Below are 27880 nucleotides of genomic sequence, written 5' to 3' on the forward strand. Positions count from 1 at the left end.
AAGCATCAATGACTAATGAGACATTTTATCTGGTTCAACTGCATCAGGCCTCTCTTGGGCTCTACCTGCCAGTTCTTGACTCCCCTGATCTATTCTACGTTCAGGGTCTTAAGACCCTGAAGACCTTAAGACTCTCCAAGGCTGTTAAACTGCTTCATTCCATAGACAGCCCACGGTGGCCTTGAATCTATGCTGTACACACATTATTTCCTAGTGTTAGTTAGAATGCTAGTTCAACCAAATGATATTGAATATTCCCCAGGGTGTTCCAGGTTAAAATTCAGGAAAAGCCATGGTAACCAAGCTTAAGGAAGCAATACAATACACGGGTTAATGTGTTGAGGAACCAGACACGTGGGTGTGACTCCCATTTCCATCATCTTACCACCTGGAATGACCTTTGACAAAGTACCCAACAATCTCATCCATGAAGAGATAACAGAACCGATTTTATTATTCTGTGAGGATTCAAGGATACACTTGAAGTGCTTAATATAGAGCCTAGTACCTTAGGATTTTAAAGAGCCTTTAATATGCTATTATTATGATTCTCCAAGCAAGAAAGGGAGTTTCCTCTATCCCAAGTTTATGTAATCTCATACCTTTGGTTTTACAAGGCTACCTTACAGGCCATTGGTCCCTGGAATGTATTTGGGATAAGTCCCACACTAGTCAGTGATGTGTGCCTTGAGTCAGGCTGGAATCACAAGCTCAACGCGGCCAACTCCATAAAACTAATTACTCCCATGAAGCAACCCTAGAGGTAAGAGATGAAGAATTACATTTAAAGAAAACAGTGGGTCAAAATCCTTAAGAACCTGTTCGGGCTCTACTTCAAATTCTCAGGCTTGGCCTTTTATTCTGGCTCTACTACTTTCCATCTGCAAAACCCTGGACAAATTTCTCAACCTCTCTGAATGGCAGTTTTCTGATCTCAAAGATGAAAAAAAAAAAAAAAAAACATTATCTAGGGGGTGACAGGGACAAAAGGAGATACTGAAGGTCAAACAATGGCACATTCTAGATATCCATTTCTCTCCTTTCACTAGGGTCTCAAGAGGAGTGGAAACGGAGTCTGAGAGCAGTCACCAGGAACGGTAGTCAGACCAGTTTCTAGCCAAAATTCTCTAAAACAAAAGCCAAAGAGCACCAAAGGAATTCATGGGCAATTTTACAAGCAGAAATGCCAGAAACTGCTACAGAGCATGCCTTCCTCTGGTTAGTTTGAATCAAAGTAACTCAAGGCCCTGAATATACAGTAACCAGAGAGAAACTACTGCCTGTTCCCAAAGAGGAGAGCCAAGCACCCAGAGTCCAATTAGGGCAGAATGAAAGGAAACAAATGGCCCAGCAGTGGGGATTTTCACTGTTCCATTCAATCTCATGGGGATCCGTTCTTACAAAGTCAGTTTTACTGGACCAACAAGAACTATGCAGCCCAGGTCTTCAAGGCCAGTTGTCACAGAAGAATGGTTGTCCCCTTCCCCATTGGTCATGAATACTTTCTCAAGATTCCACAATTTCAGGAACTCAATCTTATCTTCCAGACTAAAGGTTACCCCTAAAGTCAGCCAGCAATGCCTTCTCAGGCTGGGATTTTAGAAAAGGTGGTGACCACGGCCCCAGGAAAATGCAAGGTCTTTGAGGTAACTCATGGAAAACAACCCAAGGCAGGTTCAGAAATAAATCCTGCTTGGAAGGTGTAGTATGTGGAACCCACGGAGCTCTCAGCTAGTTCCAGCTCTGTTGCCCTCCTACTTCTTTTCTTCCCTCCTCCCTCCCTCAATTTGAGGAGCACCAATTGCAAACCATGAGTCCTGATCTGGCTGCCTCTGCTAGCAACAAAGATGCCAGCAGGGTATAGGAATCCTCTGCACAGCCACTTACGACCTCTAGCTCTGAAGCCACCATCTCAGCAGATCCCTCAACCACATTTGTAACACCTCACAGGCACCCCAATCCCTACAGAAGGGAGCTGCCTCTCCAGGGGCTACACGAGCCAGGTGGGCATCACACAAGGCTGAAGTGGGCTGAGAGTCAAGTCACTCCCTTGAAATCAGCAAGTCTTCACTTTTAATTAAAACCCAAGTACAAGAACTTTTTCTCTGAAGTCTACATTAAAACACAACATCAACCAGCACATGGCCTCACAGTCATGCCAAAGCCATCAGGACAGGTCAGGACTGACAATCTAAGGAACGCTTATGCTATTTTTCCATGAGAAGCTAGAAAGCTGAATTTTCTAGGCCAAATGACCCGATTTATAAGTGTCAGCAACTAAGTCAGGATTTTTTTTTTTAATTTTCAGCCGATGAATACCATACGGGTCATCGTAACATGAGGCAAATGAAGCACTTGGGCAAGCCAACTAAGGCCTGCCGTTTGAGGTTTATCATAGAAGGTAAAGTCCACGCTCCCCAAATCCTGGAAGGCTACCGTTCATCAGGAGTTTGCCACTGTTGCTCCTTGCAGTTTCTGCCCTGTGGGCTGCACACCCACCCACCAAGAACCTCCTCCTCCCACATACCGCATACTCCCCCATCTCTGTGTCAACATGGTCTTCCTGGGATGAGACCCTGTACCTCTCAGGAAAGACCATTATTAGCTGGAATAACTTTGTTCGGGTGGTCTCCAGATGACTAGATAACGTTTCAGGGAGTAAACTGCCAATTCTATCCTACAAGGCCATGATCATTGGCAACCAATTCAATGAAGGGGGCGGGTCTAAACAAACTGCACTAGTTGAATTCATTTATTACACAAAATTATCTAATTGTAGTTTCAAATTATGAAGTTATTTTGATTTCCAAGGAGCAGTTCTCACGAATGGGCAAATTTTCTTGGCATATGGCTGGTGCTCAATAAGGGATTTGGGACCTAAAATTATATGGCCTGTATAAATATCACACCTGGCCATTTAGGAAGCACTCTCCTATGCAAATTGTCAAGATAGCTATTACAGTTGGCATCTCATCTAGCATCTAGAGCTGCTTTCCTCACCCTCAGTTTACAAAGCTTCATACACACCAGCCCTCAGTCTAGCCTTCGAGCACAGCCGGCTGGAACCTGCTGCAGGACCACCATCCTTCCAAGTCTCCACTCCCTGGGACACTCCTCTTACTGATTTCCTCATAGGCAGCTCTTTCCTAGGTTCAGTTTTAAGTGTTCCATCCTCATAGAGCCTTCTTTGGTAGCCTCTCTTCTCCACTGACCTATCACTCATCCCTCCTCTGTTCCATTTTCCTCCTTGACATTTGTCATTAGGTTTAATTTTTGTCCACGTTTATCTGACTTGCCCCACTAGAATGTAAGCTCACTGAAGACAAGTCACTTGCACGTTCTCTTCACCACTGCAGAATCCAGTGCTCCCAACCCACAGATTACTCATCAGTTACTGATCTGTGTTACACATTAATGAATTCCAACCTGACAGGTAAGGAAGAGGAGGTACAGGGAGGGGCCTGACCAAGGGCTCTTGGGTTTTCATGGACGGAGACCTGAGCCATGTCTTCTGACTGGGAACCCAGCAATCCTGCCACTCCACCAACCTCCTCAATGGACTAAGAGTCTGGAGTGCCTTCCACGCAGAACTCAGCAAGCCAGAGGGTTAAATCTTCCCTGCGTGACAAGGCTTAGCCATCCACATTTCCCTCCACAGAGCCAAATGAATGAATACCTATAACCCAGACGTTCAAGTGTTTCACAACTACCAATTCCAAAGAAAGTCAAAGACGACACTTTCAATTCTCTAGAATTCCATTGAACTTAAGTGATTTTATGCATAAGTATTAATGAAACTGTGACTTCTTACTAAAAAAGTAAAGGTTAATGGCTACATTTGCTGTTTTTCCATTTCTCAGATACCAGGCAATCTAAAATCTAATATGCATATATACAAGCATGAGCAATTTGCCCAAAACATTATACTCTATTGCTATGATACTTCTGGTCTTCAATTAAGGTCAAAAGTCATCGGAACAGCTTCATTTCTTCCGACAGAGATTTAAATTTTACTTAATTAGTGTATTCCTGAAAAGCCTTATTTCCTTGACAGGAGATCCTTCCACTCATTTTCATTTTTGTCTGAAAATTACTACTTGCTAATGCATGCACACTATAGCCTTGAAACTTTTCCCTCGAAGCTGCGTCTATAGTCTGCTAGGTGTAAAAGTACAAAGGATAAAAACCCAGATTTCAGGTTTCTTATCTACTGGAATTGAGAGGAATCTCTAGATTGACCTTTTCAGCTTTTAGCTGTTTCCTCCAAGAAGCTGCCTCCCGTTCAGAAGCAAATGATCTCATTTATCAGAGACCATTTCCTATTCTTTATTACCCTCTTTAGCTTTTCTAGATTTTTATTCAACTAAAAACTAGAACAAAATAAAAATCAAGAAGCTATGAAACAGTAGCATAGGGATAAAAATAGATATGCACCCCCTACCCCTCCTGCTTAGGACAAAGTACTCCCAGTAGGCTGAGCTAGAACCTTTGGCATCACCCTTGACTCCTCTGTCTGTTCCTCAACATCCCACATTGAACTATGCCCAGCTCACCCTACTTCTTAGTTATCTCCTCATCAACTTCCCTCCATCTGCAACACCATTACCTGACCTAGTCTAGGGACCTATCCTCTTGGCTACAACCTAGGCTCTTCACAGCTGCAGCAATGTCCCACTGGCCACCTTTGGTCTCCAATTTTGCCCCTTCCATACTATTCTCCACTAAAAGCCAGTATGATCCTCCAAAAAGCAATCATGCCACTGCCACACTTCAATCACTTCCATGGATCCCAGTTGCTCTAGGAAAGGTCAAATCCTTTTAACTGCCTATAAAGCCATTCACCATCATGCCTCTTACCTGACTCTCCAGGTTCCCTTCTTTCCACACCTTGCTCCTTCTGCCCTACCTATGCTCCCCCCACCCTCCATTAACAACGTGTTTTCCTTCAGTTCTTTCGAGACATCACTCATCTCTTGCCTCTTCATTCATGCCACATCCAGAGCCCTCTGACTCCTCTTCTGACTGCTTTCTAGCTTTATTTTTCCCCATGAAGTATAACTCTTAAGGGGCAGATTTCCCAACCCCTTTGGGCAAAGCAAAGTACCCTGCACAGTGTTGAATGATCTTCATCACTGTGTGCCTCACAAATATAGTCCAGCATGTAGCACCATGCAACATTTATTGTTTTTTAATAATAAATTTATTTTTTATTGGTGTTCAATCTGCCAACATACAGAATAACACCCAGTGCTCATCCCATCAAGTGCCCCCCTCAGTGCCCACCACCCAGTCACCCCCACCCCCCACCCTCCTCCCCTTCCACTACCCCTAGTTCATTTCCCAGAGTTAGGAATCTCTCATGTTCTGTCTCCCTTTCTGATATTTCCTACCCATTTCTTGTGTTTTCATTAATACTTCCTAAATGTTGAAAAGGCTAGTCTAACCTGAATATGGGGTTAAATCCAAAGCCTCTAATATTATTTGGACTATTAAGACTCATCTGCACTACTTCAAAAAGCAGCATGGCTAAAGCTGCAGGAGGGTGGGATTCCAACATCAATTTTATTCCCTTCCTTCTCAAATGGAAGCCGTGTATTAATAGAAAACATCTACTTTTTACATACTTCTTATACTATTTCTTCTTGGAGAAAAGGATTAAACATTCAAGTTTATGTAAAAATTTCAATTACTGGAAAGGTGCTTTTTAAGGTTTATTTTAGAAGGGGAGAGGGAGCAAATGAAGGAGCAAAGCCAGGGGAGGGCAAAGTCAGAGGGTGAGAATCTTAAGCAGACTCCATGCTGAGCAGAACCTGACACAGGGCTCAATCTCGTGACCCTGAAGTCACGACCTGAGCTGAAACCAAGAGTCGGACACTTAACTGACTGAGCCACCCAGGTTCCCGGGAAAATGTCCTTTTAATTGCCCCAGGAGCAGATTCTCTTGGGCTGGCTTCACCAAACCATGTAATACATGTTTAGAATTTCCTCCCCACACCTCCTACCTTCCATTCTGCTACTCAATTACCTGAAAGCATAAAATACTGGTAAAAATAAGTCCTTCATAAGAAGGTAAACCCACTTAGAAATTACAGAATGCATTCTGCTAGGACAACCCATTATTTTAGATTATAACAATCTCTTGATGTGAAAACCTAATCACTATCTCAAACAGCGAGAAGGTCTCCCAGTACCTACACCCTTTCCACTCCTGAAGTATCTGAGGAAAAACTAGTAAATAGGAAAAGTAGCCATGAAGAGAGAGGAAAGGAAATGACATTTGTTGAGGGCCCTGATAGGAGATGTAGGAGGATTCATTCACCCAAGTGTTCCTTGGAATCAAGGATTCCAGGACATGGTAACACATACCTTCACTTTACATGAAAGGACACGGAGGCAAATTAAATTCCCAAAGCTCACACATCTGGTAATTAATAGTCCTGCGTTGACTTCCTGGCTGTATCTGGCACTGAAGTGGAAAGTTGTTTCTACCACAAGAACTCTGGAAATTAAAGAAACTTTGTATTTCCAAAGATACCATTTTATAAGGAGGAGAAAACCAGAAGTGTCCCCTTAAATCTCCTGTAACTGTTCCACAAGAAGTTTTCTCAGATTCCTTGCTTTCAGCTTCCTAATTATGTTTAGATTTAATTTCATCTGTAATTTAGGGATAAAATTGAAAAACAGAAGACTTACCACTATATCTTAAAGATTTGCATACACTGGCAGGACGGACGTTCAATTAGATTTCATCTATGTTAATTAGGCTTTCCATTTTAGCAAAGCTCTGTATTAACACACATGAATCAGGAAAAATAAACACTAAATCTACAATGATAAAAATCTATATCTGCAACGATACTAAGAGTTCAGTAATACAGATTCTTCTTTGTTGCCCTTCCAAAGTGCTCTATTGGTACCACCCACAAAACAGCCCCCAAATTACAAACCTAGAACAACAGAGTGCCCATTACATAAGAGTATACACTTCAATTGCTACCTGCAGGTACACTTTTCAATCGCCCTTAAGTTTTCCATTTTCTTTCATCTACTCACTCAAGATCTTCATGGGAACTCAACTGACTCCATTACCTAGAGAGTTTCCACATATTGCTGGGCCAAGAAGTTCACTCCTGGTTTAAGGCATCACAACCTCCCAAAATGATCCACTTCTGGCTGCTGGATTCCCACTAAGTAAGAGGGATGCCTGCCTTTGGCTAGAAAAGAATTCAGCTACTGTAAGAATGCTCTTTTGCCATTAATTCAATAACGGCCTTGCCTTAAAGTAGCCAGAAGCCTCGTAGAAATTGGATCATCATTCCCAGAACAGTAAAGGCAGTTTTCCGGCCCACAGCTTCAGAAAAGGCAGTTAGAGGCTTCCTTCCCATGGAGCACCTGACGGCTGGGGAGTGTGTTCAGATCTCATCTACTGCTCCCCCATTATGCTTCAGCAGCAAAGGGGGCTTTTGACTAGAAACTGAACTCTACCAGAAGGCTTGCATGATAGACATACGTTTTCCTTTAACCACTGAAAAGTAACTTTATTGCTTATCTGTCCTCTCCTCAGCATCCTGTTTTCCCCTTAGGATCAAAATTCCACTTGAACACCACAATCATCATGGGTTGGTTTTTTTTTGGGGGGCGGGGGTGGGCAGAGGGAAGATATTCTATTAGGTATAAGAACTAGGCTAGATGTCTTACAAACACCACTAATCCTCACAGAAATCCCAAGGTATTATTCATTTCAGTCTCCAGATACCAACACCTTCACCTTTTTTCATGCTCTTGTACGATAAGTAGTACATCTGAGGCAGTATCTGTGCCTGGGACAATATGTTTCATGTGAACCTTTGAAACTGGTCATGAAATTTCTGACTACCCTGAACCAGGGATGGAGAAAATGAATCTTTGATACACTCCATTTTTTTTTAAGTGCATACTATGTACCATAAGTGTACTACACGTTAAAGAAAAAATATATATCCCTGTGACGCAGTCTCTCACCTAGGCTACTTTCCTAATTTGGGCACAGACTACACTGGAAACATCCCAAAGAGCCAAAACCAAGGCTGCCTAGTGATTCCAATGCCCGTGTTCTCTCATCTTGGCACAGTGCTAGGCCAAATTCCCTCGTACTGGCCAATGAAATGTGGTATGGATCACCCAGGACTTTTCCAGACCTGATCCTTCGATCTACCCTAGGAGAATAGAACAAGATTCTAATCATAGAAACTGAGTCTATCTCCCAGGTCATAGATCAAGTAGAAAATGAGTACACATAGGAATTGAGTAACATGCCTGGAAAGTGTTACGTATGAAGCTGTATCTGTATGTATCTACATACACACCCGAGCTACCCATCCATTTATATGTGCCTCCACTATTTAACATGTACAAGGTCACCAGAAAAAAATTCAGCCATCTCAAATCTATAAGCCTCACAATACATTTTTTTTCTTCAATAAAAGCAGAAGTCACATATTATAAAATTCTCAGTGACTATACACTTGAATATTCCAACTTGGATCGAAGAGGAAGTCAAACTAAATTAAGAACTGCAGAAAAGTACAGAAGGATAGCAGTGGCAGTGGGCTGCATTTGAAACAATACTCAAGAAAACATGAAGTCTTCAGTGATTCTGCTATACAAAATACTGAAAATATCCAAGAAGCTACTAAAAATACACAGAGTGATCAAAAAGGAGGGGAAAAGCAGAAATCAATGAATTTAAAATGAAAAACAGACTTGACCAATAAAACTAAGAACAGTTTCATTTAAGAGGCCAATAAATTACACAATCCCATGATAAGCCTGGCCTAGAAGGAAATACATGTATTTCCCATTACAAATTAAAGCTATAACAAAATATAAAAACAAAGAGAATGTGAGTCCAATTATCTGCCCCCAAAAAACAGGGCTCAATGAAAGGATTTTAACGTAAATTTGTAAAAGAGCTTAAAATTACCTAAGAGATGGAAAACGAACATTTTAATGGTGAAAGATTTCTCAGCCTCCCCTAAAACAAGTATTAGCACATACTGTTTTCAGGCAGATTCTTCTAGAAACATTTATGAGAGAGGTATTACCTCTCTATATTTAAAGCCCAGAGTAACTCGAAAAGCCTTGAATTAGCTCACACAGAAAAACTTCCTCTCTCGCTTGTTAATGAGTTGATGTGTAAGGAGTTTAGTGTCAAGCATTTAGGACAATGCTTTTTATAACTACTTAAAGTAATACTAGTTACTACTATTTTAATATTGTTGAAAAAATCCTAAAAAACACCATCAGTAGAAGTATTTAAGGATTTTTCCCAGAAAGAGTTCAACATTACGGACTCCGATGTGATTATGTTCATTGCATGTTGTCCCCCCTTTCATCATATTATCTCAAAAGGTACCCAAGAAGAGGAATAAAATGTAACCACCATTTTTTTTTTTTGTCTTTCAGTGTATCAGAAGTAAAGCTAAACTTCTTCACATGAGGACAACATATATATTTATAAGATGTCTGGTAGTTTTTGATCAACCTATCAAACAGATTTGGGAATACATTAAAGACCAGATTGTCTGCAGTCTTCCTGTCTTTTGTTTTCTTTGCTGTTGTTGTCTTTTTAAAGATTTTTATTTATTTATTCATGAGAGATACAGAGATAGAGAGGCAGAGACACAGGCAGAGGGAGAAGCAGGCTCCATGCAGGGAGCCCCACATGGGACTGGATCCCAGGTCTCCAGGATCACACCCCGGACTGCAGGCGACACTAAACTGCTGCGTCACCTGGGCTGCCCATCTTCCTGTCTTTTTAAAGGACCTTTCAAAAGGTTTATTATTCTTCACTATTACAGAGATTCTAGGCAATGGAAGACAAAAACGGAATAGCTGATAAAAATAGGAGAAACATTTTCAAAAATACAAAATTGTATCCTTCAATCAAGGAAGATCACCCAAAAAAAAAAAAAAAAAAAAAGACCAGAACATAAAGCTCAAAGGCCTGGCACATAGTATACAATCAATAAACGTTGGCTTACAAAGTGGGGGGTGGGAGGAAGGCTACTCCACATAGCTTAAAAGGTAGGCAGACATCAGATACCAAAACCAGAAAAAAGCCATCAACAGACCAGTAGCTTTTTTTTTGAATATGCTGTAGGAGTTCTCAATAAATATAGTATCAAGTCCAGGAAGATATAAAAAGGATTATCTAACATGACTAAGTGGGATTTATCCCAGAAATGCAAGCTTGGTAGAAATTCCAAAATTCAATTAGTATAATACACATCAATAATAGAATAAGAACATGATCCTCTCCACAGATGCAGAAATAGCACTTGAGGAGAAAAAAAATACCATTTCATGAATAAAAATAATAATACACCACATCCCACCAACTAGGAATGGAAAAGAACTTCAACCCAGTTAAGAGCATCTAATACACAGCTAACAGGATACTCCATGGTGCAAAATGGAGAGTTTTCCTTCTTCAGGTCAGGAACAAGACTAACCCGTTAGTACCACGTCTATTCAACACTGTACTCCACGTTCTAGCCAAGCCAGTTAGACAAGAAAAAGAGACAACCAGGTAGAGAGTTTTATTTCTTTCTGTCCCATTTGCAAATGACAAGATCTTAGATATGTTAAGAGAAATCCACTAAAACAACGAATCAAACTAATGAAGTCCTCAAGTCTGTAGGAGAGGAGGTTCAACATAGAAACATCAAGTGAATTTCTATAAAGTAGCAATGAGTGAACACAGTGAGATTATAAAGATTCCCTTTATCATTTTTGATGCCATTATAATAAAATTAACAGATACCATGCAAAACCTATACTCAAACTATAACACTTTAAACTTAAACACGACTTAAAATGGAAAGAAATTCCATGTTGGCATGGAATTTCCAGGATGGCAATAATCCCTAAATAAACCTACAGATTCCACATAATCCCTTTGAAAACCCAGCTGATACCTTGGTAGATATTAAAAAGTTGGTCCTAAAATTCATGTAGAAATTCAAGAGGACTGGAATATCCAAAACACTCTTGGGGGGGAAAAACTAGAATGCTCTCACTTCGATTTCAAAACTACAAAGCTACAATCATCAAAACAGCACTAGCATAAGGACATAGATCAACAGCATAGAATTCTTCCCATTATAGTCAGTTTATCTTTGACAAGGGAGCCAAGATAATTCACAAGGGGTAGGGGTGGGTCCTCCGTACATGGTGCTGGGCCAACTGGTTCTCCACAAGCAAAAAGATGGATTTGGACCTCTCTACTTCACATCATATAGAAAACATTAAGATCAGAGATTTAAAGAGCTAAACCTATAAAACTTTTTAAGTCAGTCACAGAAGTCTTAGTAGCTTCAGAGTAAACAATTTCTTAGAACAAAAGTACAAGCAAGGAAAAAAAATAGGTGCACTACAACATTTAATTTAAAAACTTTGGGCTTTACGTGACGACAAAGTTGGAAAAAATATAAACCCTACCCAATATGGGGCGTGCATATATAAAGAACTATTACAAAATCCTAACAACCCAATTAAGAGATGAACCAATAATCTGAACAGATATTTCTCCAAAGATGATGTGTAAGCAGGCCACAAAACATGAAGATACTCAGCATCATTCACCATCGGGAAATGCAACTCAAAACCATAATGAGGCGTCACTTCACATCTATCAGAATGGCTGTATCAAAGAGACAGACAGGAACTACTAACAAAGATGCAAAAAACCTGGACCTGTCACACAGTGCTGGTGGAAACGTAAAATGGTCTGGAAAACAGTCTGGCAACTCAACAGTTAAACACAGAGTTCCCATTTGATCTAGCCATCCTACCCCCTCGTTACATACCCAAGGGAAGACAAATACACGTCCACACAAAAACTTCCACGTGGAATTTCATAGTTGCATTTGTAAAATTCAGAACTGGAAAAAATTCAATGTCCAACTGATAAGGTATATCCAAACAATGCAATATTGTGCAATTCAAAAAAAAAAAAAAAAAAGAACTACTGACACACTATCAAAATCAAAGAACCCTGGAAACATTCTAAATGAAAGCTAGTCACAAACACCACATATTGTAGGATTCCATTTATATGGAATGTCTGAAATAGGCAAATCTACAGAGCCAGAAAATACACAAGTGGTTGCCTAAGGCTAGAGTGCTATGGGGAGATGGTTGAGGGACACCCTAAGGGTATGGGATTTCTCTTGGAGGTAACGGAAATTTGTGAAGGGTGGTGTTGCATACACAATCTGAATATACTAACAAATAGTGAAATGCAAAAGTTTTTTTAAATTATCTAGAAACCAGAGAGCCCATCATACCTCAATTGCGGCAAATACATATTTAATTCATCTGGATCTGAATCCTACAAGGAGGGAGGATCACATAAGAAAGAACCATGAAGCGAACCAAGGAGTCTTACCACCCCCCAAGTCAGATTGTCAGATCCCAGACAGATTCCAATTTCTCTATCTAACCTATAAGGCCCCTCCAAACCTTGGCTACTGAATCAAGAGCCTCAAATTCTTGACCATCTTCTACACCTGCTCAGATTTCCGTGACCAAAGTCTCTAAGACTACTTGCTCCTCTAGGTACTATTGCTCTGTTAATTAAGAAATCTGAAAAGTGATTGAGGATTCTCTCCTATTACAGATGGGAACACTGCCAGCTTACAGTAGCCAAATTCTATATATATATGATCACATATTCCTTTTACATTCCAGGCCTCCATTACTAGGTAAACATCTGCCTAAGTGTGTTTCTTTATTACCCATAGCCAATGCATTACCGATTCAGCCAATTTTTTAAATCTAGCCTTGATTAGACCAGAGAAAGCTACCACAGAACTTCAAGGGGGAGGGGAATTTTCCATTTCCTTATGTTTATTATTGAATCAAGACCTGAGGTTTTGGGGATCCCTGGGTGGCTCAGCAGTTTAGTGCCTGCCTTTGGCCCAGGGCGCGATCCTGGAGTCCCGGGATCGGGTCCCACGTTGGGCTCCCGGGATGGAACCTGCTTCTCCCTCTGCCTGTATCTCTGCCTCTCTCTATGTCTATCATGAATAAATAAATAAATCTTTAAAAAAAAAAAGACCTGAGGTTTTGTATTACAATGAAAAATGATCAGATAATTCACTATCCAATGATCCTCCGGTTCTATTAGAAACCTGTGAGGGAAAAGAAGGTGGCATCAGATGACCATGTGGCAACACAACTTTTATTCTTAAATTTTAAAAAAATGTATTTATGTATTCATGAGAAACACAGAGAGAGAGGCAGAGACACAGGCAGAGGGAGAAGCAGGCTCCATGCAGGGAGCCTGATGAGGACTTGATCCCAGGACCCCAGGGTCACAACCCGAGCCAAAGGCAGACACTGAACCAGGTGCCCCTATTTTTAAACAGAGTTAAAAAAAAAAATTCCAGAAGAGATACCCAGAAGGAGCTTTAAGATTTATGCTTAGTCGAAAAGAAATAATGTGTACTTAGGGGCTGTCCACTTCCCAAGCCCCATCCTCCTGCACCCCAAAAACAACCCTGCAGGGTAGACCACCTCCCTTAGTTCAGGGACATTAACCGTGTTTCAGAGCTAGAACTAGACCTCCAGCCTCCATCAGGCCAACTCCGCAGTCTGCACTCTTTCTACTACAACCGTTGCCATTCCACTTGCTTCTCACTCGCCTTGGGAAGTTCCCCCTCTGCTTTAATGGAGATTAAAGATCTTCTATGTTCTATTCTGGGACACTTGTATGGCCCTCAGACTGAGGCGGCCCTCACACCCAAGCCCACCGTGTTGCCCCAGTGGGGCAAGCACACGACCCTTCCCTGTCTGTGAAGCCGAGACCAGCCTGACCCTCCCCCTTTGAGTAACAGTAACTTCGACACCTTCTCCCAGTGTACAGAACACTGGGCCTCTAACCCGCACCTGCTCACCAACACAGCCACCTCGCTCTCTCTGGGCTGACCCAGAAACAGTCAAGTTATTATGTTGAAAACATCCTCCAGAAGGATCAGAGTCCATCACATCCTTTCAAGGTGGAGATCAAACTTAACCATTGAAAAAAAAAGAACAGTTGATCCTCACCTCTGCTGAAAAGGTACAGGGAGATCCTCTGCCCCACTCCAGATAAGTTGGTCTCTTCTCTGCACCTCTCGACCCCACCCCCTCAAAGTTGCATTTTCCTGCATGGCTCCGACTGCCCACCCTCTTCTTGGTAAGTCCTTCTGCCTCCCTGACCTTCCAGAGCTGCCACTCTATATGATCCTCCTTAACCACTGACCCCATATACCGAGTTGCCTTCATGCAGTTCTGCTCTTAGATAGGTCAACCTAAATAGGTAAAGGACGGTTTAGCTGAATCCAGGTTCCCCCACAGCAGACTCTAACACATGAACCTGAGTGCAATGATTTAAGGAAGTGCTCCCAGGAGAGGAGGGGAAGACGGGAGCAGGACACAGAAGCCTCAGCCTAATCCCAGGGAGCACTGGAGAGTTAATCAAGCCACAGAGCTGCTCTGGCCTTAAAGCCTCCAAAGCAAAGGGAACTAGGCTTCCATACTCCCACAGTCTGTCAATCACTGGCTACAGGCTGCCTGGGGATAAGTGACCCCTCGGACACTTCTGTTTTCTGTACAGTGGCTAGAGGCCAACAGGCAGTGCTCTGAGGAAGGATCAGGGTCAGCCTTCAGAAGTAAAGCTCACAGAAGCCAGGCAAAAGGCACACAAAACGTACCAGAGATCAGAGAAGAGGAACCCAGCAGGTCTGCTGCAAGGTCATGGTAGGGCCAGCTTCACAGGGACACAACCAGTGTAGCTGTACAGGGTCCTGCACTCTGAAGGGGCCCACTCTGCTGTCACCATCTTGAAATTCCTGATGATCTTGCCTTTGACTTGGTTTTCTAACTCAGGTCCCATGGGAGAATGGAGCACACACCCTGGGAGCTTCTATTACTGGGCAGCCCTGCCTCCCTCCTCCCCAGACGGATTCTCCACAGACTTGGCTGCTCCCTGGTGTCCAGGCTCACCTGCGTGCGTGAGCTGGAATGTATTGTCGATGGACTAACACACTTAGTATTAAAAATTAAGATCAGGGCACCTGGGTGCCTCAGTGGTTGAGCATATGCCTTTGACTCAGGATGTGACCCCAGGGTCCTGGGATCAAGGCCCACATCAGGCTCCCTACAGGGAGCCTCCTCCTCCCTCTGCCTATGTCTCCACCTCTGTGTCTCTCATGAATAAATAAAATCTTAAAAAATAAAATAAAATCAGCCAAGAGGTTCTGATTCAAGATGGCACTGTTGGAAGATCCTGAATTCAACTCTTCCCACAGACATGCCGAGTCTACAGCTACATATGGAACAATTTCCTCTGGAAAGAAACTAGAGTCCAGCTGACCACAGTAAGCAAACAAGGGAAGCAGCATCCACATGGAATCAGGTAAGAGGCTGGGACAGAGCCTCACTATAAAGCCTACCCCCGGCATGGAGACCCACAATCACGGGGGACCTTCTGGGAGAACCCAGAGCTTCCCCCAAAGGGCTAAGGGTTTGAACTCCACATTGGCCAGCTCAACTTTTAAGACCTGTTCCCATGAAACAAGCACCCAAAACATCCAGGAGCTCCCATGAGCCCCCTAAGGTTGTTATGATCGGAGAAACTGCTCTTGAAGGGCCCCTGCACTCCAACTCACTGGGTCAGGGCCCAGCTCAGTGGCAGCCCACATGCCGATGTGCAGACGTTGAGTGAAAACAGCTAATTTGCTAATGCTAAGCACCGCCCTGAGCAGCAGGCATCTAATTTAACACATGCAGGAGCCTGCAGGAACACCCTCCAGGACAAAGAACGGGGCGGGGGGGAGGGGGGTGTAGACATCTTCATGCTCCCCCCTCTGCTGTGTTCCAGCCAGCAGCTCACACCTCCCCCTGCCACACTCCTGAGCACCCCCTCGTCCCAGAAGGGAGCTCTTACACTCAGCTGGCACCCCAGTTCTTATAGCTGCTGCTCTAGAGACCGGGGAGGGGGCAGTTGTTGCATTCCAGGGGTCTCATGGGACTGTAACAATGGGAGCAGGGTCTCAGCAAACAACCCCCCCATCCCAGGGCACTGCCCAGACAGCAGACTGAAATATACTGCCAAGTGTTTTAGTAAAATAGGCTTATTTGTTGGTCCAGGTGCTTTGGCCTGGGGGGCAGGCTTCTGGACTGGCCCACTTTAGAGATCTACAGACGACGCTCTCAGAGCGGAGGCTGGTGGACAGTCTTAGCCTCTCCCTGGCTGCAACTCCCCGTTCTCTTTGAGGAAGCCTTAGATGATTATTCTATTTGGGAGTTTAAGGTAATGCTCTTTCCTCAGACTTAAAATCCTTATATGGCTCCCCATTAGATCAAGCTTCAACATGATCTAGCTTCTACCCACCTCTACAGCACCACTCCTCCCTGCCCACCCTGAACTCCTCGGCTCCCTCTCCCGACACAATGTGCCAACCACTGACCCCACATTTTCCTTCCCAAAATCATATTCCAATTTCTAGAATGCCATTCTTCCCACCCCTTACTCTTCTTTCAGTCCATCCAACTTCTTTCAGTGGTTCCCTTTATAGAACCACAATCCTTTCTGAAGCCTGCCTTAGCTTACCACAACCCTTCAGAACGGACCATTCCCTTTATTCCTTAAACACACATTTCTACCATTCCATCTAGAATACTTCATGAAATGTGTCCATCTTCCCCACCAGTTTAGGAGCTCCTTAGACCAGAAATTTTGTATTCCTCACCTTAGTATTCCCAGTATCCAGCACTGTCCCTGCATAGAACACACACATAGTAAATGTTTCCTGAAGAGTGTTCAGTGTAACTTGCTTGATAACCTCAAGACAGTAGGACAGAGGATATGGGTTCACAGGAACCAAGTCGACCAGAAGCACAAGATAGGCAAGACAGACTCAGGAGTGGTCCCTGGAGAGTCAACAAGGAAGCCACTTTGCCCAAAGTAAGTTCTTAATGCAAAGAAAATTCATCCACGTGTTCCAACAGCAACAAGGCCTCCGCTAGCTGCACGCGCTCTTGGAGATACAACCTCTCAATTCCAAGCCACTGTGGAGCCCATTGATTCTAAGCACACGTTCAAAAGTACAACTTACCTGCGCTCCAGCTCTCGAATGGAGAGTATCACTCCTGAAGTCGATGGCTTTTGCTGTACAGTGGCCAAAAAGGTGAAGTCACTCTTATTCCGGAACAGCTGGATTAATTTCTCACTCACATGAGGGGCTGCATGGATCTCTCTTGCTGTATCTGGGAATCAAGAAGGAAACAGAAGAGGATAAAGAACAAGGAGGAGGAGGAAGAAGAGGAGAAACAGATACAGAAGGAGAAAAGGAGAAAAAAATGTCCAGAGGAACAAGGTTGCATTTTTCATCACCCCACCCCCCCCGCAACTTGCCAATATATTTTGTTTTCAGGCATCGCCCACCACTGCATACAGCAGCATTTATTCGATGCAAAACTCAGGAATGCCGCCTGTCACTGTACCCACTTGTCACTTTGACAAGTTCACAAACGGCCAGCCAGTGATTTTCTGACAAATTTTGATGGGACACTGAGCAATGTGGCCTGCTACAAACAGATTAAGTTGCTGTAAAAAATGATGAGAGACAATCAGATGAATGGATCCTGAATTCAAAGAATCGTATGTTTAGCAGGACCCAATGCCACTCAGCAGGCTTCTGTTTCACTTTCCCCCCACGGACTCTGTTTCTTCTCTCCACAATGCCTGGAGGGGAAGCCTGTCCTGGCTTGGTACCCAGCAGGGATTTACCCATGTTCGTAACACCAGACAACTCCACTTCTACTTAAATACAAGGCAGGTGCATGAGCCATAAGGGTGCCTGGAATTTCTCTATCAACATGGAGTGGGTCACTCTGCTCGTGTAATATTAAAGTGAAGGCCAATTCAGCAGGCCTATGAGGCCCACGAGTCCAGCTAATCCTGCTCCTTGTTCTCCAAATTCCACATAATGAGACGTTCATCATTTCATACTCAGACCCTCCCCCCCTGACCCCCCAATTGTGATGTACTAAGGGTTCTCATTATTTTACACCTTCTTTCCTCAAATCAGAAACTGGCCACCACCAGAGCAGAATTAAAGAAAATTATTCAGAGGATGACTAACGAACTCCAAAGGTGTGTTTGGTTCCTCCGCTCATGCCCCGACCTTACTGTCTATAGAACTACTTGGTTATTTCTCCAGGAGTCTGAAAAACAAAGATGTTCAAAAGCTGTGTGACTCGAGGGACATCACAGACTACATGGATCTTGAAGACCCACATCCTAAAGACTGGCTTCTAATGGGGGCATGGAGGGAATCCAATTCCTGACCTTGGGCCTCAGTCTTCTCATCTACAAAATGGTAGGGGGGGGCGGGCAGGTAAACTAGGTGACTTCTAAGGGCTTCTCCATCTTTGTATAATTCTAGGAGTTGTTGTTTGAAGTTTGCAGAACAGAAAAGAACACCACAATCTTCCAGCTGTAGAGGTCTAGGCTGTGGAAGGCAGGCAGCAAGGCTGCTCCTCTATCTCGGAGGCACCTGACCCATCAGAACATCCTACCAACATAAGACCTACCTAGGACATTTGCCCTTCTACCCAAAGACCTTCGCTACTCTGTTATGTGGCAGGCTTTTAGCTTTTGTCAAGGGTCAAGAGAAAAGAGCCACTTAGGGAATGCTCCTACACCTTCTACCAAATCTCAGCCAAAGACATTCGAGAAGAGTCAAGATCTATTAGATGTATGAAGTAATCGCTCTGTACACTAGAGATCGACAAGTGTTTGTTAACATTTTTATTACTACTGGGTACAAATCCTAATAAATTCCACCTAGAATCTGGTGCCAGAAAAAAAAAAAAAAGCAAGCACCCACATTTGGTTCTTGAGATTAACTTTCATGTTTATTTTTTCCCCTTTCTGTTGTTTCCTCCTTTGTCCATCTACTAGGAACTGATTGGCAGCGGTGACCCAGAAAGCTCACCAGAGGACTCTGAAGCTTGAGCCCAACCCAAAGGGGGCAATGATCAGTCAACCACGATATCCATAGCTCTTTCCCGCAGCAGGCATATAAATGAGGAGCGTCCTCACCTCTCGCTCCAGTTCTCTCGGACATCAACCCAGTTCCATGGCCGAGGACACTCAAGTGCGTATCTACCACACCAATGTCTCCCTTAAGCAACAGACACATTCAATATCCCCAGTATCTCCACGTGAAGGTCTAATAAGTGCTTCAGATCGTACAGGCCCAGGACAGAGCCCTTGGTATCCTGCCCCATACAACCCTTGATTTTCTTCAGGAGTTTTCAGGCTTAGTAACCGGAACCACCCAGTTCAAGCCAAAAAGACCAGAACTTGTCCTGGAGGCTTATCTTCTACCCTCCAGATCCAATCCAAGAGCGAATCACCAGGACTCCCACATCTAGAGTCCGTCCACTTCCTGCCAACACCACTCAACCTCCTGTCCAAGCTGCCATCACTGCTCCCCGGGGCACCTCCAACAGCCTCCTGACTGGTCTCCCTGCTTCCATATCGTCTTGCCTTTCTCCCTTCTTCAGAGCAGCCCAAGAGCTCATTTTAACACCTAAAATCAGCATCCTTCCAGTCTCTTGCTAAAAACCCCTCTGTCGCTTCCCAGCCCTCCCAGGATTAAAAAGAAAAGAAAAAGAAAAATCCAGGCTTTTTGGCATGGCCTGCAGGGTCACACACCAACTGACTTGCCGACATCTCCCACCCAATGTCACCCCCAAGCCCACTCCTGCCTCAGGGTCATTGTACTACTCTTTGCCCACAGAGCTCTTCCCTACTCTCCCACTCCTGGCTCCTCCAGCTCTTACTGCAAATGCAGCCTCCTGGTCACTCCCTCCATTAATGCCCACTACACCACTCTGGTTATTTTCGCCTACCACTTAATTATTCTAATTGGTTTTTTCCTCACATCACTCATGATCTTGTTTCATGTTTGTTTTTACTAGATTTCCTTTCTTTCCCCTCTAGAGGCTTCCGAAGACAGGGACCTACCTCCACACAGTTCTCAGTGCCTGGCATAAAACAGGTACCCAATAAAGACTCACTAAATTTATTTCCCTTTTATCATGTATATTGTTATGTCAAGGAACCACAAGTATTTAGTCAGAAAACAATAGGATAGCTTTCAGAAAAGACATGGATACGTGTCAAGTGTCAGTGGTTATAAAACAAAAGAAAAGCACATTCAGAGCCAATTGGGTCCCTCCGATTTACAGGACATCGCACAGTCTAATCCAATACAACCCCAATGCTACTCACCCAACCCCCCTACAAGACAGATCATTTCCTCTGCCAGCTTCTCATTTCTCTTCGTAAATGATTGGCACGTTGAAATAAAGAGACCCCATTAGCACTCACCAGAGTGAAATGTAAAAAACATCTATTTTCATACATGGAGACTTTATGTGCATTCGCATTTTCAGAAAAGCTCTTTCAAGTAAATGCTGACCATAATTCAGCTGCCAAAAGAAAACCAGAAAGTAATTTCACTTCTTACAACAAAGAGGCAGGGATTTTCAAGAGATTGAAGACTACCAAGTTTTACAGGTAACTCGCTGTGTGACCTTGGTAAGATGCTTTACCTCTGAGCCACACACCCCGTATCTGAAGATGGAGAAGACTGGAGGAGATCAGAGGGTTCGAGTTCTTTCCAGGCCTCAACATTTTGTTTCTGTTCATCACCTTACCCTGCCCTATCCCATGGCCACCCAGCCAAGGATGGGACTGAATGTGTTTTCTACATATGAAACACCTTGACTCTACAATTTTTCTCTTCTGATTTTCCAAATCAACGTAAAAGTAAAGTTGTTCAATTACTGGAACCAGTGATAATAGGTCACCTACTTTGCAGTCGCCTGTTTTTTCTGGAGTTAAATGAGCAACCACTAAAAGCAAATTAATGAGAATCTGTAGTGACCATCCTCCTGCCACATGCAACCATTGTGATGTGCTTGCTGGATTGTTAGAGGATGTTCAATTCTTCCAGGGAGAGCAAGAAAAACCTGTGGGACGAATAAAGCTCATAGGAAGTGTTAAATCTAGACATCAAGTTAGAAACCTGTGAAACGTGCTCAATGTAGATCAAATACATGAAACACGAAACCTAAGTGTGTTGAACACAGAAAGGACTGAATAAGTATGTGACCTAGAGACAGACTGGGGTAGGAGAATCAAGTCCTAACATACAAATCATACCACCTTCAAAATGACACCTGGGCCATCCCTAAATCAGATACCTAGCTTTGACACTCACTCCATTCCCATTGCGGCCCCACGTGTACTATGCTGGAGAAATGCTAATCAAACTCATCACTCACCAGGCTGATTGGTACCTGCAGCTGGGGCCAGGAGTACTTGCCCCTCCAAGAGTGGGAACACCTTGGCGTTAAGCACCTCCCACCTGCTGAACCCCACCTCAGTCCACTTAACCACTGCATCAGCAAAGAAACTGATGGAGCAAAGACTGAACACATGAACAAGGCAAGACCCAGGAATCCAGGAGGGTGGCCCGTCCTTCCCCCAGCCCAGACCCTATCCCACTCCATTTCTTTCCCCTCCTTCCTCCTGGACGGTTTGGATTTTTTTTTTTTAACAAGCTGCATGATTCAAGCATCTGAATTTGGTCGGTGAAGCTGTTGTGTGACCTCCGGGAGCATTACTTGGAGGCTACCATTGCATGAAGGTAACTGCCCACATAACCACCACTGACAGTGAACATTTTACATGAAAAAAAAAAAAAAAAGTCACTCCAAACATCCAGAAGTTTTAGGTCATGTAGTTAGGAAGTGCTAAATCAGCAGCAAGAGTTAAGTGCTTTTTCTTTCCTAGGATGAAACTGTTCTAGTCATTTTTTTTAAAGACCAGAAATGCTAATGTGATGATTAAGCATCAGTTAAAAAAAAAGTCTTGGGTGAAAGGAGGAGACTGAAGGAATTAAATGATGATATTCACACACTCTTCCCTGCCGGACACAGGAGCAGCTTCACTTCCCCTTGGCCTGATGACAGGGTGAGGATCGGTAAGGATTTTCATCGTCCAACGTACCCGTGTGTCCTCTGTGCCAGGCAGTGTGCTTGCTGGGCGCCAGGGAAGCTGGGCTGAATACAGTTCCTGCCCTTGAGAACTGTAGCTGCAGAAGCGAGGCTGTTACCTGGGAGGGCAGGTAGAGACGGGCAATGCACGAAGGAAGGAGCGGCCAGGGGAGACTGCGAAGGATGCTGAAGCATGCAGTGCAAGACGGAGCTTTGAGCCAGAGTCAAAAAAAGAAGACTAAGCATTTATGGGGAGGAGAGGGAGGGGAGATGGGGGGGGGGCATTCATTGCAAGATTGCGATTGCTGTGCGGATGTGAACACCCAGGTGTTTTCCATGATCTTGGCATTTTCCTTTCTGTGCAGGCATCGCTCTCCCACCAAGTCCAGCAGGACGGCAGCCACTCAGCCCACTATCAGAGGAAACCCTCCACTGGGCGGGAGGGGGAGCAAGAGCAGCAGCCAGAAACACGGCAACACACACACCCAGGGCAGCCCACCTCAGCCCTTGACTGATGGCAAGCGGACGGGACAGCTTAGTTGTTCCCACACGTTCCCCAGAGGGCCTCACAGAGCCCACATGGAGACGTGGCCCACCCTGGTAGCCCGAGTCCCGTGTAGCTCAAGGTTAAACTTGGCCCCAAAGGCAAAGCAACACTTGTCAACTTGAGATGGCAGGTGGCTTTTCATTTCCAAGCACAGACAGGTCGCCAATTCAGAACTGGTGACTGTCCACAGGGCAGTTCCTGCTTGGGGGGTGGGAGGGTGCACACCGTTAGGTCCTGAGCCCTTCCTTCAGAAGGCCTGACCTTACTGACCCAAGCAGCTTTTGAAGAAGTAGAAACCACGCGCAGAAAGTAGTGAGGATGCTAGAAGACTCCTCCTAGTGTACAGGATTTCTACCTCCGCTAGCAAATTCACAACGACATCCCATTAAACCTCCATTAGCTCCAGAAGCCAGGACCCTAAGTAAACATGTGTGCAGTTTATGGGGACGCCGAGTCGAGGGCTAACTGCTCTGCACACGCCACTTACAGGAACCTCGGCAGTAGCCACTGCTAGTTTTCCTCCTTTAGAAGTGAGGAAACTCAAGCTTACAGAATTTACTTTCTAAAGAGCCACTGGGCTGGGAAGCCATGGGAGAGACTCCAACCTGGCAGGCCGGTTTCTCAAACTACACTCCCTCCTCACTCTAGGACCTGCTTCTATTTGCCAAAGAGGGGCAGCTCGACGCTTGGTTCACGTGCAAAAGGCACAAAGCATCATCATCTACTCAGTGCCTGACACTCTGTGCAGTCCCTCGAGCCAGACTTAGGAGCAATCTAGTACAATCCCTGAGCTAAATATCAATACCCTCCCCCATTTTGCAAGTGAAGAAACAGAGGCACAGGAGTTTTACAGCTTTACACAGCAAGTGAATGGAGGGGGGCGGGGAACGGAGTCTTGCCCCAGCAGAGTCCACCATGATGCTCCATGGATGGCATCTGCCTGGCACCCTTGCCTACTTTGTCACCCTCCGCTCTTTCCCTGCTCCCACCCCTCCTCACTCCTGCATTCTAGCCACGCAGGCCTCCTTTTTCTTCCCAGGGCTGTATTCCTCCACACTTAGCACATCCTCAGGTGTCTTTCTCCTCTCCCCTCTCTCCAATCATTCTTCTTTGGGTACCAGCTTAATGTTTCTTCAGGCTAGCTTGCTCTGACCACCCCAAGTCAGCTCAGAGTCCATAGACTACATGTTCTTTGTTCTTTGCATCTATCATGATTATCAAGGCTTTATTTTTTTTTAAAGATTTATTTATTTATTTATTTATTTATTTATTTATTTATTTATTATAGACATAGAGAGAGAGAAAGGCAGAGACACAGGAGGAGGGAGAAGCAGGCTCCATGCCGGGAGCCGGACGTGGGACTCGATCCCGGGACCCCAGGATCGCGCCCTGGGCCAAAGGCAGGCAGGTGCCAAACCGCTGAGCCACCCAGGGATCCCAATCATCAAGGCTTTATGTGTGTAATCATGTTATTGTGCATAATCATTCCATTTCATTAACAGCCATCGTGCCCACCAGGCTGTAAATCCCACAAGGAGTGGTTTACCTGTAGACACCCCATACTCTGCAGTGCCCGGCTCATGGTAGATCATTAATGCAACAAACATTTGAGGCTCTAAAATGTGGAACACAGTGTAATAAAGGTTTCCCAAATACACTCAACTATAACCCCAACCTTTGGGGGAAGAGTCCATTAAAATAACAAGCAGCCTAAAGAATAAAGCTAGCTGAGCATCTCTAACTCCTCCATTGGGGGACCCAGCATAAGGAATCCTGTGACACATTTTTCATAATTATGGAATTATGGAATGTGACACATTTCTCATAATTGCTTCATACATGGCTCCATTAAAAGGTTCTGGTGCCTTCATAATTTTACTTATTGGATAGGCATGGGAGGTAAAGTTCTTCTTATAAATGTTTAAAGACACCACTAAGGACAATCAAGGCATCCATTTATCACTAAGAAATGAGCATACCAAGATCACTCCTCCTCCGGCAATGCAACCTACCAATAATCAAATCTCCTCCCGGGTCCACATCACTCCACCCTCATGTCAGTTGGGCACCTCAGAATAAAGAAATGTAAAGCATGAATGCCAGCTTAATCTGGATCATAGGGCAGGAAAACAAAAGACTGATGAAAAGATGTTAATGTGATTAAGACTACATTGTGTAAAGTTCAAACTTCCATTTATCAGATACGGAAATTGTATGGATACAGCATGGTAGCGATGCTGCGTTATACATTTGAAAGTGGCTGAGGATACATCTTAAAAGTTGTCATCACAAGAAAAAAAACTATGATAATGATTGTTAATATATTGTCTAATCGTTTTGTTATACGTACATCAAATCATTAGGTTGTACACCTGAAACCAGGAGTTTATCAATTATATCACAAACCTAGATGAGAAAGACTGCACTGTATATCAGAAGGTAACAGTAGGGGGGATCCCTGGGTGGCTCAGCGGTTTAGCACCTGCCTTTGGCCCAGGGCACGATCCTGGGGTCCCAGGATGGAGTCCCATGTCCGGCTCCCGGCATGGAGCCTGCTTCTCCCTCCTCCTGTGTCTCTGCCTCTCTCTCTCTCTCTCTCTCTCTAGGTCTATCATAAATAAGTAAATAAATAAATATTTTTTTAAAAAGAAGGTAACAATAGTTAAATCAGACTATATGTATACTCAATGTAAATTGTGGCAAATAAGAGGATCAAAAGTATTAGGACACAGGAAATATCTGGGCAATGATGTCAAAAATGTTCACAGCCTACCAAGTATGCCTTAAGATTTAGTTTTAGTAACACATGGCAGAGAGGACTGGCCAGTAAGAGGTCGGTAATTGGGAACTAATGTGAAATTTCTTCTTTCCACGTATCTTGACTTTCCAAATTGGAGAATTATTTTAAAAAATGTTAAATGTTAGAACTTATTATAGAAACAGAGGAGAAACAGTAAGGGCATGCTAAAGAAAATAAGCACCAATCACCTTGCTTTTAATCGCATAGTTGGGTTTCTTCAATCAGTGAAGACCTCAGACTCTCCCTCCAGCTAACCTTAACCAGGTCGGGCTTCCTATGGAATACACCACCAGTCATCAGTAGAGGAGACCTGTCAGCTCCCTGGATAGCCAGCTGGGGCATTGCAGGAGGACCCCTTGCCCACAACAGCTCAAGAAGAGGTACGTTTTGGCAGGAGTTAAGAGCACAACTTCATTTTAGCCCACACTATCAAGACTCTGATAAACCCAAAGGTATGCCCACCATACTGGTAGCTGCACGCACAAAAGAGCATCAAATATAGGCAAAAACACTGTTCCCAGGATGGGACGCCCTCCAGAGTCTTGTAAAAGACACGAGGGCAGTCCTTGCCCCTTCTCTCTATGGTCTATCCATTCATTCACTCATTCATTTACTCATCCACTACCTTTAAAACTTTGAGCACTCCTCTGAACACAAAACTGAGACCTCTTCTGGTCACAAGGGGCTAAGAAAGAGTCCAGGACTAAAGACGCAAACATAAATGGAGAATTAGGTTTCGTTCAGAGCCATAAGTGGGCATGCTCAGGAGGCATCATAGGGTTGAGAAGACCTGGAACAGGACCAAAGCTCCTCCTCAGAGACTTGATCTTCCCATCAAGGGGCAGTGTAGAAAACTAAGCACTCAGGCTCTGGAGCCCAACTGTTTGGTTCAGATTCCAGCTTCACCACGTATCAGATAGGACCATGGACAAGTTAACCTCTCTGTGCCTCAGATTCTTCATCTGTAAAATGGGAATAAAACTGTATCTACCCCGTAGGGTTAGTATGAAGATTCAAGTAATACATATTAAGCTTTTCAAACAGTAGATGCCATATAGGACACACATGACAACTTTTAGTTTATGTGGAACACAGCTGAGACAGGCCTTAGGTCCTGGAGGGTTGGAAGACGAAGCTATCCCAATAACCACACCATGAGAGACTTCCTGTTGCAGTCGGTCATGGCTGTGGCCCAGCAGGAAGGCAAAAGGCAGGTGAGCAGGTGTTGCCAGCCATGGTTGGAGGCAGTTAAGAGGAAGTGCTCTCTTAGATTAAAAACTGGTCATCACCTATGGGGTTCCCAGCTACTCCCATCTAGGTCCAGCCAGCCAACACCCAGAACACCGGGGTTTTTGCTACGTGCTAGATGTCAAGCTGAATACTTTACCTAACTGCGGCCTCACAGAAGCCTGGTGAGGTCAGTAGTCATGATGCTACCTCCAAATATGAGGTGCAAACAGTTAAGAAGCTTCCTACTAAGTAGCATAGCTACAATTCAAACTCTGGTCTTGGGCCACAACCAGTGTACCCCTGTCTCGCCATGCCATCTTCCAGTCTCAGCCCTGCTGGTGTTTCAATGCCAGCTCGACCACATAGCTTCTGGAAGAGCTTGGTTAGCTCCACTTCCTCCTTCATCCTGGAGTTGCCTCGCCTAGGACGGAGTGGGCATACCAACCACCCTGCATGGTTCAGTGAGAAAGTAATGAGAATACGTGGAACTCGCCCAACAGAGAATGTGCTTCCTAAGTACTTCCAGGCCAATGCTCTGTCTAGGACCTTCCCGAGAAGATTCGCGAAGGCGCCCTAGAGAGCTACATGCTGAAGTCAGAGCTTTAACATGTGCCAATGTGTTCACACACATGACCACAGCCCACAGTCCTAATAACCCACTGAGCGGGCTCAGCCTCATTTTGAAGAGGTAGCCTTGGACTCCTAGGAAAGGGACCTTTCCAAGACCTCATCTTCAGCAAGAGGCACATATGTGCTGTCTGAGTCCATTTGTGCAGCTAGTTTTTTTGCACGGTTTCCCTAATCCCAACAGAGAATCAAGACAAGAGAATTTTTCCTCCAAGACCCTAAACCCCCATGGAGTGCCATCCCTCCAAGACCCTAAACCCCCATGGAGTGCCATCCCTAGCCTGCTTACAAAGTTTGGAACAGTAAGCTGACCCAGTTAGAGTTCGTCCCCTTTTGTGCAGCGTCTTAATTCTCAGGCATAAAAGACTTTTTAAATGCTACACTGGCCTTGACCTTTCCGTATCTTCTCACATTCAACAGTAAACAGTAGGGCATCATGTTTAACCGCCAAGCTCTAATTTATGATTATTCATTATAAATCATTTCTACGTGTTGCCTCAAATGCGGTTTTTTCCGAGAATAAAAATCTGCCTGCACTGAAATGCACAGTGATTTTAATATGCAAACCTCCT

At 44.2% G+C, this 27880-nt stretch overlaps 1 protein-coding gene across 2 annotated transcripts in view; it reads right to left on the bottom strand.

The window, feature by feature from the left end:
• Nucleotides 1-27880, bottom strand: part of NELL1 (neural EGFL like 1) — an 805991-nt gene that overhangs the window by 709169 nt on the left and 68942 nt on the right. For both annotated transcript variants that reach the window (XM_072725392.1, XM_072725393.1), the window contains exon 3: nucleotides 17145-17295. In XM_072725392.1, the coding sequence (XP_072581493.1) occupies nucleotides 17145-17295 (151 nt within the window). The remainder of the gene's footprint in view (nucleotides 1-17144; nucleotides 17296-27880) is intronic.

This window comes from Vulpes vulpes, chromosome 11 (genome assembly GCF_048418805.1).
Source record: "Vulpes vulpes isolate BD-2025 chromosome 11, VulVul3, whole genome shotgun sequence".
Classification (NCBI taxonomy): domain Eukaryota; kingdom Metazoa; phylum Chordata; class Mammalia; order Carnivora; family Canidae; genus Vulpes; species Vulpes vulpes.